The 18,060-nt window shown below is 43.9% G+C and overlaps 1 protein-coding gene across 7 annotated transcripts in view; it reads left to right on the top strand.

The window, feature by feature from the left end:
- EEF2K (eukaryotic elongation factor 2 kinase) overlaps nucleotides 1-18,060 on the top strand; it is a 70,858-nt gene that overhangs the window by 22,570 nt on the left and 30,228 nt on the right. For 4 of the 7 annotated variants that reach the window (XM_084818496.1, XM_084818500.1, XM_084818495.1 and 1 more), the window contains exons 3-7: nucleotides 3,126-3,435; nucleotides 8,378-8,428; nucleotides 11,123-11,223; nucleotides 16,154-16,214; nucleotides 17,012-17,049. In XM_084818496.1, coding sequence (XP_084674622.1) covers nucleotides 3,190-3,435; nucleotides 8,378-8,428; nucleotides 11,123-11,223; nucleotides 16,154-16,214; nucleotides 17,012-17,049 — 497 coding nt within the window. In that variant the 5' untranslated portion in view covers nucleotides 3,126-3,189. The remainder of the gene's footprint in view (nucleotides 1-3,125; nucleotides 3,436-8,377; nucleotides 8,429-11,122; nucleotides 11,224-16,153; nucleotides 16,215-17,011; nucleotides 17,050-18,060) is intronic. The other 3 variants (XM_084818499.1, XM_084818498.1, XM_084818501.1) reach the window with 1 other exon arrangement.

Here is an 18,060-nt window from a genome sequence, read left to right as displayed (position 1 = left end):
TCGAGGAAAACAACAGAATGGGAAAGACTAGAGATCTCTTCAAGAAAATCGGAGATCTCAAGGGAACGTTTTGTGCAAAGATGGGCATGATAAAGGACAAAGAAGGCAGGGACCTAACAGAAGCAGATGAGATTAAGAAGAGGTGGAAAGAATACACAGAAGAACTATACAGGAAAGATCTTAATGTCCCTGATAGCCATGATAGTGCGGTCACTGAACTTGAGCCGGACATCCTAGAGAGTGAAGTCAAGTGGGCCTTAGGAAGCATTAGTAACAACAAAGCTAGCGGAGATGACAGTATTCCAGCCGAGCTATTTAAAATCCTAAAAGATGATGCTGTTAAAGTGCTGCATTCAGTATGCCAACAAATCTGGAACACTCAACAGTGGCCACAAGACTGGAAAAGGTCAGTTTACATTCCAATTCCAAAGAAGGGCAATGCCAAAGAGTGTTCAAACTACCGCACCATTGCGCTCATTTCACATGCCAGCAAGGTGATGCTCAAAATCCTACAAGCTAGGCTTCAGCAGTATGCGAACCGAGAACTACCGGAAGTACAAGCTGGGTTTAGAAGAGGCAGAGGAACTAGAGATCAAATCGCCAACATTCGCTGCATCATGGAGAAAGCAAGAGAATTCCAGAAAAACGTCTATTTCTGCTTCATTGACTACGCTAAAGCCTTTGATTGTGTGGATCACAACAAACTGTGGCAAATTCTTAAAGTGATGGGAGTACCAGACCACCTTACCTGTCTCCTGAGAAACCTGTACGAGGGTCAAGAAGCAACAGTAAGAACCACACATGGAACAACCGAGTGGTTCAAAATTGGGAAAGGAGTACGAGAAGGCTGCATATTGTCACCCTGCTTATTTAACTTATATGCAGAGTACATCATGAGAAATGCCGGGTTGGATGAATCAGAGGTCGGAATTAAGATTGCTGGGAGAATTATCAACAACCTCCGATATGCAGACGATACCACCCTAATGGCAGAAAGCGAAGAGGATCTAAAGAGCCTCTTGTTGAGGGTGAAAGAGGAGAGTGCAAAAGCTGGTTTGAAACTCAACATTAAAAAAACTAAGATCATGGCATCTGGCCCCATGACTTCCTGGCATATAGAAGGGGAAGAAATGGAAGCAGTGACAGATTTTACTTTCTTGGGCTCCAAGATCACCGCAGACGGTGACTGTAGCCATGAAATTAAAAGACGCTTGCTCCTGGGGAGGAGAGCTATGGCCAACCTAGACAGCATAGTAAGAAGCAGAGACATCACCTTGCCGACAAAGGTCCGTCTAATCAAAGCTATGGTTTTCCCAGTAGTAATGTATGGCTGTGAGAGCTGGACTATAAGGAAGGCTGAGCGCCGAAGAATTGATGCTTTCGAACTGTGGTGCTGGAGAAGACTCTTACGAGTCCCCTGGACTGCAAGGAGGTCAAATCAGTCCATCCTAAAGGAAATCAACCCTGAGTGCTCATTGGAAGGACAGATACTGAAGCTGAAGCTCCAATATTTTGGCCACCTAATGCGAAGAGAAAACTCCCTGGAAAAGACCCTGATGCTGGGAAAGACTGAAGGCAAAAGGAGAAGGGGACGGCAGAGGATGAGATGGCTAGATAGCATCACGGATGCAATGAATATGAACTTGAGCACGCTCCGGGAGAGAGCGCAGGACAGGAAGGCCTGGCGTGCTATGGTCCATGGGGTCACGAAGAGTCGGACACGACTGAACGACTGAACAACAGTTGTGAAATGTATTGATGGAGTATTCGAACCAGGTCCCTGTGATCTTCAAGCGTGGCACATACAGCTAATCGGCTGGAGCAGGTGTCAGCTCTGAATAAAGAAGCAGTTATTGTTTACAGGGCTTTAGAAACTTTTCAGAAACCGTCCTCAGACCCATTAAAGGAAGTATGACAAGCGGAAAGTGGAATAGCTATTATGATAAAGCTACTTTCGAGATCAGATCGTGTCTTGTAAACAACAACAAAAAATAGGGTTTTATACTCAACACCAATGGGGCCACGGCGTAGGGAGCTTACAGATATAAACAGCTGTTGGAAATGCATGGCTAATCAAGCATCGCTAACAATACACAGATGCTGTATGGGGCTCCATGTGATATTCCCCTTTTGACAGAAGGTATTTAATTATTGTAATGTGCTGCTAAATGCCAAATGCTTGTTCTCATTCATAGAAGGATCTGCTGGAGTATTTCCTACTGTCTGGGACACAGCACAAGAATTATGGCTTTGTTGAGCCTTTTTAGTGGCAAATTGTGTGTATACACACACACACCCCTGTATATCATTCAAATATAGATTGGATAATAGATTTCTGTAAACTGTTGAGTCCTGGAAAAAAATGTATGTGATAAACTAGGACAGTGGTTGCAGTTTACAAAAAAATATAGTCATCCTTCCTGGAATGATGATGTTATTTATTTGTTTATATCTGTCATGGGCAACCTGTGGCCCATGGAGATTCCCTGTGTGGTCCATGGGGGTTTCTGCCAAGGCCCTGCCTTCTCCTCCAGGCCCCATCCCTTCTCCCAGCAGTAGAGAACGGAAGCCTTTATCTAGCACTGAGGGATAAGCTTTGCTCTTATCTGCCTTTTATAGCTTGCCTTTTTTCCCTTTTGCGAGGAACCGAAGGCGGCTTAGTTAGACCTCCTCCTCTCCATTTTTTCCTCACAACTATGTGGTATGTAGTTCCATAACCTACTATGAGGTAGGTTAGGTTAGGTTGACAATCAGTGATTGGCCCATAGTCACCCAGTGAGTTTCATGGCTGAGGGCGGACTTGAATCCAGATCTCCTGAGCCTCAGTCCAGTAACTAAGCCTTAGGAGAGGCATTTCAACCTTTTAGAGTGGGGGAAAATGCGCAAAAGCCAGGAAATCACCAAACAATTGGTGGTCGGGGAAAAGGGGGTGGTGTGAAGGGATGGGAATGGGGCCATCTGTGGAACCCAGGAAGGCCAGATTGAGACTCCAGAAGGGCTGGGTTTGGCCCATGGTCCTGAGGTTCCCCCCTGCCTGGCCCAAAGATACCTAAATACTCATTTCCACATTTCATCCCACCCTCCAGTAATTCAGCTGTTGACGTTCTCCCACATCTCTTTGCTAGGTCCTCCCATTTGTAATACTGGCTACTCCAATCATCACACGAGTCAGGCCACTCCCCCACCAATATGGCGGACGAAGACCTGATCTTTCACATCGAATGCCTCGACAATGCCAAGTTAACAAAAGCCGTCTCTGGGAATTGCCATGACGATGATAGCGAGGACGAAGATAATTATTATATCTGTCCAATAACAGATGAGCCTGTCTTGAACAAGGCCACTAATGACAAAGTCAGCCATTATTACAGCAACTTGGCCAAAAATGAGCAGTATTCATCCAGTTCTTCTCCTCGGAATTCTTTCAATATCAGGGTAAGCATCGGTCTTTTTCTAACCTGCCCTCTCTTAGGCTGGCATGCAACGCTTTCTTACTTGCTTTGTTTCTTGTAACTAACTGTTCTGATGAACATTACAGCTTCGATATATTTTCCCAGACACATAGCTGCTCTCAGACAATAGTCTGGTCCTCTCCCTTCATTTGGGGCACTAATTTGCAGTTTCCCTAGCATGCACATTCGTTGCACGCAGTCCAGTGAGTGCAGTGGTAAATACTGTGAAGTGGGAATCAGGCATGTATCCCAGGGATTGTCATGACCTGTTGTTCCAATTCCCCCTCCTCATGAGGAGGAGCCTCAGCTATAGACCTCTCACACCAGAAGACCATGTGGCTACGGAAGCACCCATCAACATCCCTCTGGCCTCAGGTTCCTCAGTGCCAGAAGAGCCCCTTTGCTTCCGGATTCTAAGAACTCTGATTCTGAAGCCACCACTACACCCCAGTTACCTTCATGCCATTGCAGCCAAAGGCTTCAAAAACAAGCATGGCCTCTTTAAGGGAGAAGGTCTCGTGAAGCATGTGGGAGGAGCCAGCAGCCTCTAGGAAGCACAAGTCCTATTTAAGGCTCAGTCTGAGACTGCTAGTTGTTGGAGCAACAGGCAGGCAAGCCTGTTTGGCTTCCAGCACTTCTCAGAGTGCTCCGTTGTCTTCCCATTGTTGCCTCTCTGGGAAGCCTGACTTGCCCAAAAACTGGGTAAAGACCTGATTCAAGGTAGAACCCTGTAACCCGGGCCTCACCAGTACCCAGCAATGCCAAGTCTTCCTTTAGCATCAACAGGACCCGTGGCCTAAAATGATATCAACAGGACCTGTGGCCTGAAAACACATGCCTTCCCCTTTGCATTTATGGGTCAGGTCAGCAACCTTTTTCTTGAAGAGATACTTTGAGACTAGAGCAAAGACTGCCGGGCCAATGCTCAACCCACACCCCCTACAATGACCAGATAGTACTATTTATGTCACACCAACATTGTCTCTAAGCTAGCCCATGGGTTGGACCAGGGTGTACCTCTTATGGAGGTCCAAGGGCTTCCAGTGGTTGACCATTATTACAACTATAATAATTATTAGCAAGTCTCCATGTTTAATTATAATTCTTACTATATTCTGGATTATTATAATTATTTTAATAGACGCTCTCCATTCTTAAATATTACAGTTCTTATAGTAATCTTAATTATTAGAACTATAATCATTATTAGCCAGTCTAACAGTTTAGTAGCCACTCTTCCGTCATCTGAGCAGCATATGGAATAACATAATAATACACGAAATACAATAAAAATATAATAATATATAATATAGCAGATTACAGTGAGCAAGTTAATAAAAGCAGCATACAATAAACAGAAATCTAAAAGACCAGAGAAAGTAAGGGCGCAATCCTACGGAGATAGGCAGCCGCCTCCGAACTTGGAGGCGGCAACCTATCCAGTGCAGGGCAGGAGAAGCACGGAGGGGATCCTTCCCTCCGTGCTTCTCCTGCCCTGCATTTGTGGCTAGACAGCCAATTGCGGCTGTGTAGCTGCGGCAAGGTGGAGCAGGGAAGGAGGCTCCTGGACAACACAGGATGTGTCGTACTGACATTTCCGCCTTCCCCACCCCGGAATGCCCCATTTTGGCAGCTCTGTGCTTCTCTTCCGAGCACAGGGTGTGGGGCTGTTCCACGCTGCCTGTGAGGCAGCGCAGAATGGGGAGAGGGTCAGTTCTCTGGGAACCGACCTTGGAGTGTGGGCTGCAAGGTCAGTTCCTGGAAAACCAGATATCCTATTGTTGTCTAGCAGCCATAGAATTGCTCCCTAAATAGGTTTTTACCTGGTGCACTAGGCAGTGTTTCTGGGTAGGGAGTACCACAGCTGGGATGCCACTGCTGAAAAGGCCCTGTCTCCCATCACCTTACTTCTGATGGCAGGAAGACATGGAGCAATTTAGGGTGCAATCCTATGTATATTTAGACAGAAAGAACTCCTACAACTCTCAGCATTCCCCAGCCAGCATGGACGTTGTAGGGCTTTTTTGCATCCTTACTGTATTTACCACTGCAAAGGCCAGTCCGCATGCAGCAAGCATACTTGTCATATAAAGTGGGACTTGGTTGTGGGACTAATTTGGAATGAGTAGGTTGGGAACTCCCCCCTCCCTTTACGGCCTGATCCACTAGCCCAGTGCAGGAGATTCTAATCCAGCCTTCCCCAACCTGGTGCCCTTCCAATATTTTGGATGAAATTTCCCATCATGCCCCACTAGCAGAGTCAATGGTCAGGGATGTAGTCCATTGTAGTCCAAACCACCTGGAGGGCCCCAAGTTGGAGAAAGCTGTTCTGGTTCTTGTAGCCCTCTGGGCTTCTGTATTTAGTATTTCACCATGGGACACAGCTACGCCCAGGCTGTTTCCTCTTAAGAACTGTTGACCCTGGCCTAAAGTTAGACATCTGCTAGGGGAAGATTGCTAAGAAGTGGGGAAGAGGAAGGGAAAAGCAGAAGGAGTAGGTGTGGGCAGAGGCACGTACACAGAATCCCCTGTCCACAGAGCAGGGCTGGCCCAAGACATTTTGCTTCCTGAGGGAAAGGATAAGATGATGATGATTTATTACATTTCTATACCGCCCCATAGCTGAAGCTCTCTGGGTGGTTTACAGAAGTTAAAAACATTAAAATACAATATAAAAAGTTTAAAAGCCATTTACATAAAAGCACACAGACAATCTACACAAACAACATATAACTAAAAACAACTTTGAACAGTCAAAGACACATCCAGGACCAATTGAAACTCATCATGTGCTGCCAAATGCCTGGGAAAAGAGAGAGGTCCTAACCTGGCGCCAAAAAGATAACAATGTTGATGCCATCCACAGAATAGGGGGCCACCACTGAGAAGGCCCTCTCCCTCGTTGCCGCCTTCCAAGCTTCCCTTGGAGGAGGCACACGGAGGAAGAAGAGGAAGATGTCACCTGCCCCCATCCCACTCCCACATACAGAAGGTGACTGGACTGGCAGCTGGATTTTATTTCAATGCTGGCAGTGGGACAGTAACTACCACACCACAGGCCAGCAGGCTAATTTAGGGGGTGCAGGAGAAGCCAGACACACAGCTCTGCCCTCTGACAGAGGGAAATGGCTGGGACGTTGCCCTCCAGGATCTGCTGCCTGAAGCAGTTGCCTTACTCTGCCTATTGGTAGGGCCAGCCTTGCCACAGAGAGCTTTTTGTGTATGGGTGGGGCTGGGATTACTGCAGTAGTTGTCCCAGCAAGAAGTCTATGGGAGGCTGGTGGCACTGATGTCAGTGGGGCGGTGAATCTGGTCTGGGTTTCAGTCAGAACTCTAAAGGAGCTATCCAAGGTGCTTTAGATAGAGTTCTGACTGAAACCTGGAGTGGATTGACCGCCCCACTGACCTAATCTAACCTGTCTATCTAATCTGTCTGCTTTGTAGTGCTAGAGTGGCCCATCTGTCCTAGAAATCGCTGCAGTTGGTCGGAAGCAGAAATCTTTCCCCTTCTGATATACTTTTTAAAATATTGTGTTTCTTCAATTTTGGGAAATAAGAAATGTGTGTAGATAGATAGATAGATAGATAGATAGATAGATAGATAGATAGATAGATAGCTTGGGAATAATATAACACAAAAATAAAGGTCAAGATCAACACCAAAAAAGAGTAAAAATCCTTTAAAAATCTTTTTTTTACTTGGGATGACATGACTTAAACCAGTGAGTTTATATTTGCAAATCATGCCACCTCCAGTAATCCATGCAGGCATATAGGTAGATCAGGCCATAGGCAGCATACAAAACTTCATGGAGGATAAGACTATCAAGGGCCACTAGTCATGCTGGCTATATATTACCTCGGGTATCAGAGACAGTATGCCAGTGTATGCCAGTTGCTGGGGAACATGGGTGGGAAGGTGCTGTTGCTCTCAGGTCCTGCTTGTGTACTTCCCATGGGCATCTGGTTGGCCACTGTGTGAACAGAATGCTGGACTAGATGAACCCTTGGTCTGATCCAGCATGACTCCTTATGTTCTTAAAACATGGATTTGGATGGTTTTGTCCAAGCATGAATTATTTATGTGACTGTCATGAAAAGTGAAAGCCTCGTGTGGCGCAGAGTGGTAGGCGGCAGTATTGCAAACCGAAACTCTCCCCACGACCTGAGTTTGATCGCAGCAGAAGCTGGGTCCCAGGTAGCCGGCTCAGGTTGACTCAGCCTTCCATCCTTCCGAGGTCGGTAAAATGAGTACCCAGATTGCCGGGGGAAAGGTAGTCACAACTGGGGAAGGCAATGGCAAACCACCCCGCTACAGTCTGCCATGAAAACGCCAGCACAAGTGGCATCCCTCTAGGGGTCAGTAATGACCCGGTGCTTGCACAGGAGGAATCTTTCCTTTCCATGAAAAGTGAAGGGTCCTTTGTTGATCCTGAACAAATTATGTATCAAACTGCATCAAACTCATGCTCCCAATATTTATTATTATATTTATTTATTATTAAATGTATTAATCGCCCATCTGGCTGGTCACCCAGCCACTCTGGGTGATGTACAACGTACAATAAAACAGTTTAAAACAATAAAATTCTACAATAAAAACATTTTCTAAAATACCCTAACCCACCCCAAATGCCTGCCTGAACAACCACGTTTTTAATGCAGGACGGAAGTTCATTAAAGAGTTTGCATCCAGTTCACACTGCAGTTCTGTCATTAACAGAACGGCTAACATTTCTAATGAATCCCACAGATTAAATAATATTTTGTAAAACAACGTGTGCAAACAAATATGGCATTGTGGAATTTTTGGATTTTTGAAAAGTCATTGCAATGTGACGTCAGTGTGTGCTTTAATTTAAATGATGGTTTACTTTGTTGTATATATGTCTTCCGCTTAATTGTTTCTCATGTATGTCCTTTAGAATGGCACTCATCAACATTCTAAGCATGGCACTGTGGTTGACCGTAGCCGGGTAGGTCAAAAATGGATGTGATAAGTACATTTCTTAAGAGATCTTGTAAATGTTTTTGGTTGGGGGATTTTTTTTTTTAAATTACTTTCATTTCATGAAATTCATTCAGAAATATGTGTGGGTAGCCTGAAAAATGGCAACAAAGCAGAATGTCACTTCTGAGAATGTAAGCGTAATCCTGCACGTGTCTACTCAGAAGTAAGCCCCATTGAGTTCAGTGGGGCTTACTCCCAGGTAAACGTATATAGGTTTGCAGTCACATGGCATGCACTCAAATGTGATTTCCCATTGCATATTCAGGCATGTCCTTTTGTCACCTGGCATAATCCACAAGTTTGAGATTTTCTGCACAGATGCGCTGCTGCATTAGAATGCCGCCCTCTTGCAGTGGCCCCGAGTAAGGCATGACAAAGCACAGATGCCTTTTGCTCTTCTTTTTCCTCGCTGTGGGAATGAAGGTGTAAAAACTAAGTGGCCATTATCTTGATGAGGATAAAGGAAAATTAAAAATCAATTGCAGTTAACCGATGCAAAAAAATTACTTGTATATTTCACACTGGCATTCCCGCAGTAACAGTGTCTTGGAGTCAGCTATTTGTTCTGGAGTTGTAATATTCATCTACATCCCTTGTCTTCTAACATTTGATTTGTTCTTGCAATGAGCTTGGCTTTTAGAATTAGTGTTTAAAAAGGCTTTTGCTTCTTAATGTTCTCATATGGCACATGTTTGGGGGGGGTTGTTATTTTAAGACCATGTTTCAGCTTGACCATATTACTTTCAAGTAAAAAAAAAGAATACATGGTCAGGGCTAAATAAAGATCCACTTAATTGAGTCACCAGTTGAGGAACTTCCCTGGAGAAAGACTATCTGAGCCAGTGACTGCAAGAGAAAGCTGTAAAAGAAAACAGCTTTGCATTTTTTAGTGTGTTGGGTCTCTGTTCTCAGCTTAATTGTTCTTTGATATTTATCTGTGCTGTTTTTGGAGCAAAGAAATTGCCAAATGTGCTGTTAGGGCCAAATTACACAGGATGCATAGTTGCATGTGCTTTTATCCTAGGCTTTTTTTGTCATTTTGTTTTAAACAAATGCCGCCGCGCGCCGCAGAAGCTGCAAACTGAAGTGGAAGATCAGGACAGAGTGTTGTTTTTAACCCTTTCCTCTTGTGTCATTTTCTCACTAAAATCCCCCCCCCAAACTCTCCCTCCACCAGATATGTGACCAAACTCTTTGTTTAACCCATCACCTGCACAGCATACCCCCCGAGGATCACTTCAAATGTGGATCCAGCAACCCTGATCTGACAGTGTAAAGATATACATTTGTAGACAGATCCTTTGTCTTGCACCAACTTGGGGGCTCTTCCTGTGTGCCTTCCTTTGCAAGACTAGGCCCAAAAGTATGATGGAAAATGTGACTGTGTATGATTTCTGATGGCTTGCATATCGTAGTCAGAAATAACAAAGGGGGCTTCCAGATAAAGCTTTTGGTGTGCAATTGCCCTGGCTCAAATATGAAATTTTATGGGGCATCCAGAGGATGTCATCTTCCATTTGTAATTCTCCCATATTTTCCCATTGCTTCTTCCATCTTTTTTCTTACCACATTAAAATCTGTTAAAGGGGAAAGATGAAATAGATGCACAATGACTAGTAGCACTGGGATAAGAATCCCCAACCCTTTGGAATTGCTGGACACATTAGGAATTTTGAGGGAGTGTTGTGAGCACTCTCACAAAATGGCTGCCATGGAGATGGGACTTGCCCGTTTATAAAATGGCTGCCATGGTGGGTATGGCCAGTCACAAACATTTGTTTCCCAGAAGGCAAACTGGTGAGACTGAAAGAAAAGTAACTTGCCCAAGAACCCAGGTACAAGGCAATTATACAAGTATAATTTTAATGTGGTGTTTTAATCTTTTTATTCTTTTACTGTTTTAAGTTTTTGTGTTCATCATCAGCGGCCCTTCTCCGTGAGCCCCTGCCAAAGGAAGTGAGGCGGGTGGCTACTAGGAGGAGGGCTTTTTCTGTTGTGGCACCCCGGCTCTGGAATGAGCTCCCTAGTGAGGTTCGCCTGGCGCCTACATTGTACTCCTTTCGGCGCCAGGTGAAGACCTTTTTATTTTCCCAGGCATTTTAGCTTTCTAAATTTTTATCTTTGCTGTTTTAAATCTGTATTTTAAACTCCTGTACTGCTGCTAGGTTTTATTGTGGTTGTATTGTTATATTGTGGTTTTAATGTTCTATATATTTTAAATTGTTTTATTGTGTGTTGTTTGGTTTTAGTTTTTGTGAACCGCCCAGAGAGCTTCGGCTATTGGGCGGTATAGAAATGAAATAAATAAATAAATAAATAAAATTGTGTTCACCACTCCAAAATCTGTTCTAGATATGGAGCGGTATATAAATATTATAAATAAATAAATAAGGCAGAGGTGGAGTCTGAGCGCTAACACACAAAGCCACACTTTTGAACCCAAATAAAGATGGCAATGAAGGGCAACGTGCCAGCGTGCCAGCCTGCCAGTTAAAAAAAAACAATTTTTTTAAATCTTAAGAAACAAAATAAAAATCAGGAGGGGCAGGGAGCCTGACAGGCACCAAGAGAGGCGTCCATCGGCACCACGTTGGAGACCCCAATGCTAGGAGCTGTCCATCTGGAAGCCCCCTGACTTAATTAGTTTCAACTTCTGCAGGAAGCCTGGAAACATGCCATTGAGAAAGCCAAGCACATGCCTGACCCCTGGGCGGAATTTCATCTGGAGGAGATTGAAACAGAAAACGCCACACGGTACAGGTCTGTAGACATTTTTGTATCCAGTGCTGACATTACGTCTATGTCCCTTGACTTTATGGGTAGATGTCACAAGGCTTTGTTTCTTTTCACACAGCCCATGCAAGTGTGTTTTGAAAAATGGGTCACTGTTTCTAGAGACTGTGCAAACCACCTGCCTCCCACATTTAGTAAGATCTAATTTTAGTGGCATCATAATGGGGGGGGAAACGGTGAATTGAAAGTCATAACAGGTTGCGACTGAAACTGATTGATGTACAAATTGATTAAGCAAAATCGGTGATAGCCACATTGCCCATTTTAATTAGCAGCTTTATTTATAACCTTTGCATTTATGCTCTGATAGGTTTTTGCTTGCTGGTGTTCTGCTGTATGTCAAACATTGTTATAAATTTTGATTGCAAGTTTTCCAATCTTTATTTATTTGAAGTATTTATAGCCACTTCTTACAGCTATTCTCTCACAAAGAGATGTACAAAAACCAAAGCAACTTTAATAAACATACAGAATATACTGAGAAGCAGTTATGAAATGCAAAGCTAATTACGACCTCATTTAAAGATTATATTGAACAGGAAAGTCTTCAAGGTTCGCTTGAATGCATTCTGCATTTTGGGGACCACCGCTGAGAAGGCCCTGTTTCTTGTCCCAGCCAACCTAACCAGTCTTAATGGTGGGCACTCAAGAAGGACCCCTGAGGCAGAACTTAACGTGTGGGCAGGAATGTATGGGTGAAACCGCTCCTTCAGATAACATGGTCCCAAGCCATGTAAGGCCTAAATGTCCTTTTCGGTGCTTTGAAATATCTGTATCTTACAAATTAGGTAACCTTTGTCTGAACTTCATCTGAACCTTTGTCTGCATATACTGGCTGGGGCATGCTGGGAGTTGTATGACCTTTTACTGTCTAAAATGCATAGGATTGCACCCTTAAAGTGCAATCCTAAGGGACTGATGCTTGATAGAGTGCTCTGAGGTCAGAGCCCTCTGTCTATCCAAAGTCCTACCAGCAATAGCTGAGCAGGGAGGGAGGAGGCTTTTACAGCCTCCTGTTCCTCCATTTTAAAACATGTCAGCAAGGTAGCCTCTCAGCCAGTTAAGCTGATTTACCAGGCAGTGGGCAGAGACGGCGATGGAGAGGCTCTTGGATTGAGTGGATCCAGGCCTCTCCTCCTCCTCCTTCTGTCCACCCACTGGAGCACCCTCTTTTCAACCTCCCCGGCCTTTCCTGAGGATGCTGTTGCACCCTTGGAAGAGAAGCCACTACAGTGCTATCCAAGGTGGGGTGGGGGACGGAATAATTAGCACTTTGATCCCTGCCCTAGAGATCGTAGCCTTGGGGGGCAGGGAATCCACACCATCCCTCAGAAGCCATCTGAGAAGCCATAGGATTGCTCTGTTAGTCCCATTATCCATATTTAGTGTGTTTCTTCCACTTTGTCCCTTGTGTAAACATCTCTTCTGTTTATCTTGATTTTTTTTTTATTCTCCAAATTTTGTTTTATTTGTCACAAGCTAAGGTGATAAATGAGCTTGTTCGGAATTAATCTAATAAGGAAGAAAATGCTTCAGAAATATTCTCATCCAAAGCTATTAATAGTTCAACCTCTTGGTACACACTGTGCTGTTCTTAAAAATAGCATTTTCTTTCTGCCGGGATTACATGCTCCTCTGGTAAGCATGACCAGAATGTAAACCTTTATAACGGGCCAGTATAGCGAAGACCAGCAGACGTGCTGAGAGCAGAACTGACCTCTGACTTGGGTGCAGTTCTGCTGTGCAGACACGCGCGTCGCTCATCAGGACATGTTGTACGCAGATGTGAAGTCCGCGTTCAGTGTGAAATTCGATCAGCTGGTCTTTCTGCTTTCTATGTAACAGTGTGCTTGTATTTAGCCATAGGCCATTACGCTAAAACCCAGATAAGAGAAAGCAGTTAATCCAGATGATTTACTCTTCCCTTTCTGCTTTATAACATCTTGGGATTACACAATAAAGTTTTTCCCTGCTGAGAGCTTGCTTGAAAAAGCCACTGCGGTCACATAGAGTGGAAGAAAATGCATTGAAGATGAGGCCTGGGTGGTGTGTTACGCCAGGAAAGCAGAGTTATTTTAATTGTAATGTGAATCCTAGTTGTTGGCGGTGTGAAGCCACCAGAGGTGCCCACCTGCATATGTGGTGGGATTGCCCACTGCAAACCTTTTGAGTCCAGGTCTTCGTCTTCAGCAGTGAGGTCACGCAATAAGATAAAACGCCATCTGCAAAATCAGGACTACTGTCTCTTTATATGGACTCTGATATACAAATAAGACATAAAGAACTCCTGACTTTTTTCTGGACAGCAGCCAGGTTCATCATAGCTGCTAACTGGAAATCAGCAAATGAACTTTCTCTTGCCATATGGAGACAGAAAATGTTGGACCTTGCACTAATGCAGGAACTCGCTAAACATCTTCAGGTACAAAGAGGCCAAGTAGCAAGTGACACTTTTTATGGAATGCGGTATCCATTTATTGAATTTGCTAGGAATACACGACAACCTCCTAAGACACTCAGAACTCTGTGGTGTGATCTATTCAGATGATGAGTGATAACTTTATCAGATAATCTTGCTTGTACCTGATAGAGATCCTGAATGATCAGAAAGACTGTAAAGAAATTGACTCACATGTGATGTGTTTGGATTTGTAACTGTTCATTGTTACTTGGAAAAATTCAGTTTAAAAAAGCCCCTGTGGACTAGCAACACACCACTTTATACAAGATCTGACCGTTGGTCCATCTAGCCCTGTATTGTTGACACTCACTAGCAGCAGTTCTTCAGAGGACCAGGTGGGAGTTTTTCCCAACCGTACCTGGAGATACTGGGGACTGAATCTGGGGTCTTCTACATGCAAAGCTCTACTGCTTGAGCTACGGCTCTTCCACATTGCTTCAGGTAGAGTGGAGGACCAGTGTAGTCACAGGGAGAGGAACCTTTTTACCGCTTTCCTTGCAGCTGTTTGTCCAAAATTACACAGATCCCCAGCTGCTTGTCTTGGAGCTTTTCTACATAAGGCATTTATTGTGCGCTCGTGATTCCTTACTCACAGTTGTTTATGGGTTCCTTAGACGACAGTGTGATCCTCCAGTTTCGCTTCTGTTATTTAAGAGCGCTTTCCCGTTGTTGTTTTTTAGAGTGGGGAAAATCGAGTATTATTTATGAAAGTGAAATAAAGGAAAATAATTTTTCTACTTGTGTAATTGTGATATTCTGCGATAGCACAGTGCCTCCTAGAGGTTATGTAGCAAAAAAGCAGGAAAGGAGAAGCTGTTTGTGTAGAGCTCAGATCTCAATTCTGCTACAAAACTGAAAGTAGATACAGCGAATTAACAGCCTTGTGTAGAAAAACTCTTGGTAAACCTGGGGTGGGCAACTTCAGGAAGTCCAGGGGCTATTTTCACCTCCCAGACCCCACCCCCTCCAGATTATAGTCTGTGAGGCAACCTGATTTAAAAAAAAAATGGCATCCATAGCTAGTATGGAGCGCCAAAAGGGTCAAATTTAGCTTACTTGCACCTGCTTTTCATGATAAACAAACAAAAAAACTAGTCACAAGACTATATGGAAATGTGTTGTTCGCCATATGGAAAAGCTGATCACTTCCTCAAATTGTTTACACACAGTGCACAACTGTTGTGTAGCATGTACTGGTGAGTGACACATGGGCATTGTAGTACAGGACTGCACACAGGTCAGACTCATCCAGGTCTGTGCTCCAGCACTTGTTCCGGCCTTTTCTTTTCTTTTTTTACTAAGCTGCCCCTTTTTAAAGGTTCCCATTCTAGTTGTACTTAGCAGAGGAGTGTGTACATACAAGAGAAAGGAAAAGATATTTCAAGAATAGCACAGTGTGAACGCACCCAATCCTTATACTCTGGCACATGCAATCCTGCAGCGGTTTTAAGGATAGAAATAGGGCTGTTACTTAGTCATTGGCACAGTTATGCAGACGATCGTGATCAGTCTACAACATTGCTGTCTCTGCTCATCTTGTAGCTACCTGCATCTGTTTTGTTTTTGTGATAAAAGGAAGCCCTGTGGGAGGGGGGAATTAACCTTTTTTCCCTTGTTCTTGTTCCAAACTCCTATTTGCCTTGCGGGGGAGAGATACGTGGAACCATAGAAGTACCAGCACCGTAAGGGTTTTTAGTCAGGAAAGTAGCAAGGGGCGGAGAGATAGAGAATTCTCCTGTTCCCGTTACATTTTATTTTATTTCGAAATAAAGTTAACAAAATAAAGGAAACGAAAAGAAGAACGTACATGATAATATAACAAGATTACTAAAGAAACAAAGAAGTTCACTAATTATAGTTCTTGGTCTATATCCGATATGCTTGTGGAATAGCAATGTAAGATGGCCTAAGCAGGAGCTCAGTATCTCATGAAAGAATAAAAATACAATTTATACAGCATATATAAGGAGTGTGTGTTATTTTTGTGTGTATTAGTCAGAAAAAATATAGTCAACTGTACTTGGTTGGAATTTGATCAGAAGTTTGAAGGTCTTCAGCATAAGGAAAATCTATATTTAGGAAATAAATGGAAACCATGTTGCCATAATAGCTTTCTTAAAGTTAGGATTCCTTGCTTGCTGCACTTGCTGAGTAAGTTTATACACAGCCAAAATCTCCCCCAAAAACTCTCCTCTTCCATCGCACTGCCCTGATCAGATTAGCATTCTCACGCACAAATACACCAGCCCCACTGTTGATATTACACTCTTTAAAAAGATGCAGATGGAGATCTGTTGATGGCACCTTCCAGCAGGTGATTTCCCTGTCCCTGGCCTCATTTGAGACATGACAGGAGGTTGTAAAATGAAAGGATGTCTTTCTTTCCTTTGTGCATTTTAATGATCAAGCCTGTTCTGTTTTGTTTTTATTTGGCAGATACAACGCTGTTACTGGGGAGTGGGTTGAAGACGAGGTTCTGATCAAAATGGCTTCACAGGTGAAAACAGGCCTCTTTGTTATCTATGCTATTTACACCATATTCTTTTTTAACAGTTTATATTTTTTCATGACATTATTGTGTCCCGCCCTTTCTTGATGGAGTTCGGTGCGGGGTACATAGTACTCTTCCTAGAGGAGGCTGGTGGCTCTGATTTCATCGGGTCTGTGAATCCATTCTGGGTTTCAGTCAGAACTCTGAAGGAGCTATCCAAGGCACTGAACCCTATCCCCAAAAAGTAGGGTCAGGATCTTGGACAGCTCCTTCAGAGTTCTGGCTGGTTCTGACTGAAACCCAGAATAGATTCACAGCCCCACCGAAATCAGAGCCACCAGCCTCTGCTGACTACCCCTTTCATCTTCAGAACAGCCCTGCAAAGTAGGTTAGGCTGAGAGCTGGGGACTGGCTCAAGGTCACCTGGTGAGCTTCATGGCCAAATGGAGGGGGAAAACAGTGGGGGGAAAGGCCAAACCATCGCAGGGGAGATTTGCAAGTTCGAATTGGACAGGGGAAGCACATTCCTTTTCTCCCACTAATCCTAGCGTGCAAATGCTCCTCTCCGCTCCGTGTCCATGTTTGCCTTTCAAAACAGCAACACAGAGCTACCTCTCTGTTTTTCTCAGTAATGCGTCTTTCCAGTACTGCTGTTTTGGATGCCATGGCAGTTCACTGAATTCTGAAAAGGATGCATGCAACTCCCTAGAATTTATTTCAGTGTAACTTTTTACAGTGCATGCAGGGCTTTTCCCGTTATAAATAACTTTCTGGTGAGTGTTCATCTTTGTATTATTTTCTAGCCTTTTGGTCGTGGAGCGATGCGGGAATGCTTCAGAACGTAAGTCTGCCACTGCTTGGAAATTTGCTTGGTTTGTTTGCTGTAGAAAGAGGGAATTATTTTCCTTTCGTCCTGTGAGGTCAGTCAGTTTTAATGGAACATCACACTTTGGGCATTAGAGGAAGGAGAACAGCATGAGGAGAGTAACAGGTGCTTCATGTAAATAGCTAAAATGCCCTTCTGAGTCAGGATTATTTCACACATTGCAAAATTCCTGTAGTTTTCTCTGCTTATCAGGTGAGAAATAGGCCATTTCCTCTCAATTACAATATTAGAAATAACAATGGCTACTCCTTATTTCATGCCCTGGTTACTGCCTGTGTAGATCAAGTGCCCGAGTCTCCTATAGCATGGAAAAATAAATGAAAAATTCCAGAGTAGCACAGAATTACAGCAGGTGGGGGGAACTCTTTTCAAACTAAGGGCCGCATTGCCTTCTGGGTAACCTTCCAGGAGCTGCGTGCCAGGAGTGGGTGGAGTTGGAGTAAAAACTGGGTGTGGCTAAAGCCAAAAGTGGGGATGTTGTACCTAAGGCCCGCGGGCCAAATCCAGCTCTGCAAGGTTTGCTACATGGGGCTTCTTCACACAGAGCTTTTATCCTGCTATTGAGATTGCTGACTCACAGAAAGTTGCAGGTCCTTTTCATGACGTCGTCAACCTCCAGGGCACATCCAGAGGTATTTCCCCGTTATTCCATGTTAAAAAGATCCAGAGAAAATGAAGTATCAAAATATCGTGGATTGTTGCATTATTAAAACAGCCACTAGCTGGTGCTGTTTCATTCAGTTCTATGGAACCTGAAAAATTAAAAACTTCCCCTCTCAGCAATCATGTGGTCGCTGTCTGGGAGCCTGCTGTAAATGCGAAAAGGCTCTACAATGGTACAACTGCCGATTTGTCTTTAATGTAAAGGCAGCCTTAATCACACACCCTCCCCTAATCCCTTTCCCCCCAATCATTTGGTGGTTTCCTGGTTTTTGCAGTTTCCCCCCCATTCTGAAACGTTGAAAC

This window comes from Heloderma suspectum, chromosome 12 (assembly GCF_057233095.1).
Source record: "Heloderma suspectum isolate Gila_16-S chromosome 12, 16-S_ref, whole genome shotgun sequence".
Taxonomy (NCBI): domain Eukaryota; kingdom Metazoa; phylum Chordata; class Lepidosauria; order Squamata; family Helodermatidae; genus Heloderma; species Heloderma suspectum.
This window is presented reverse-complemented; position numbering and strand designations above follow the sequence as displayed.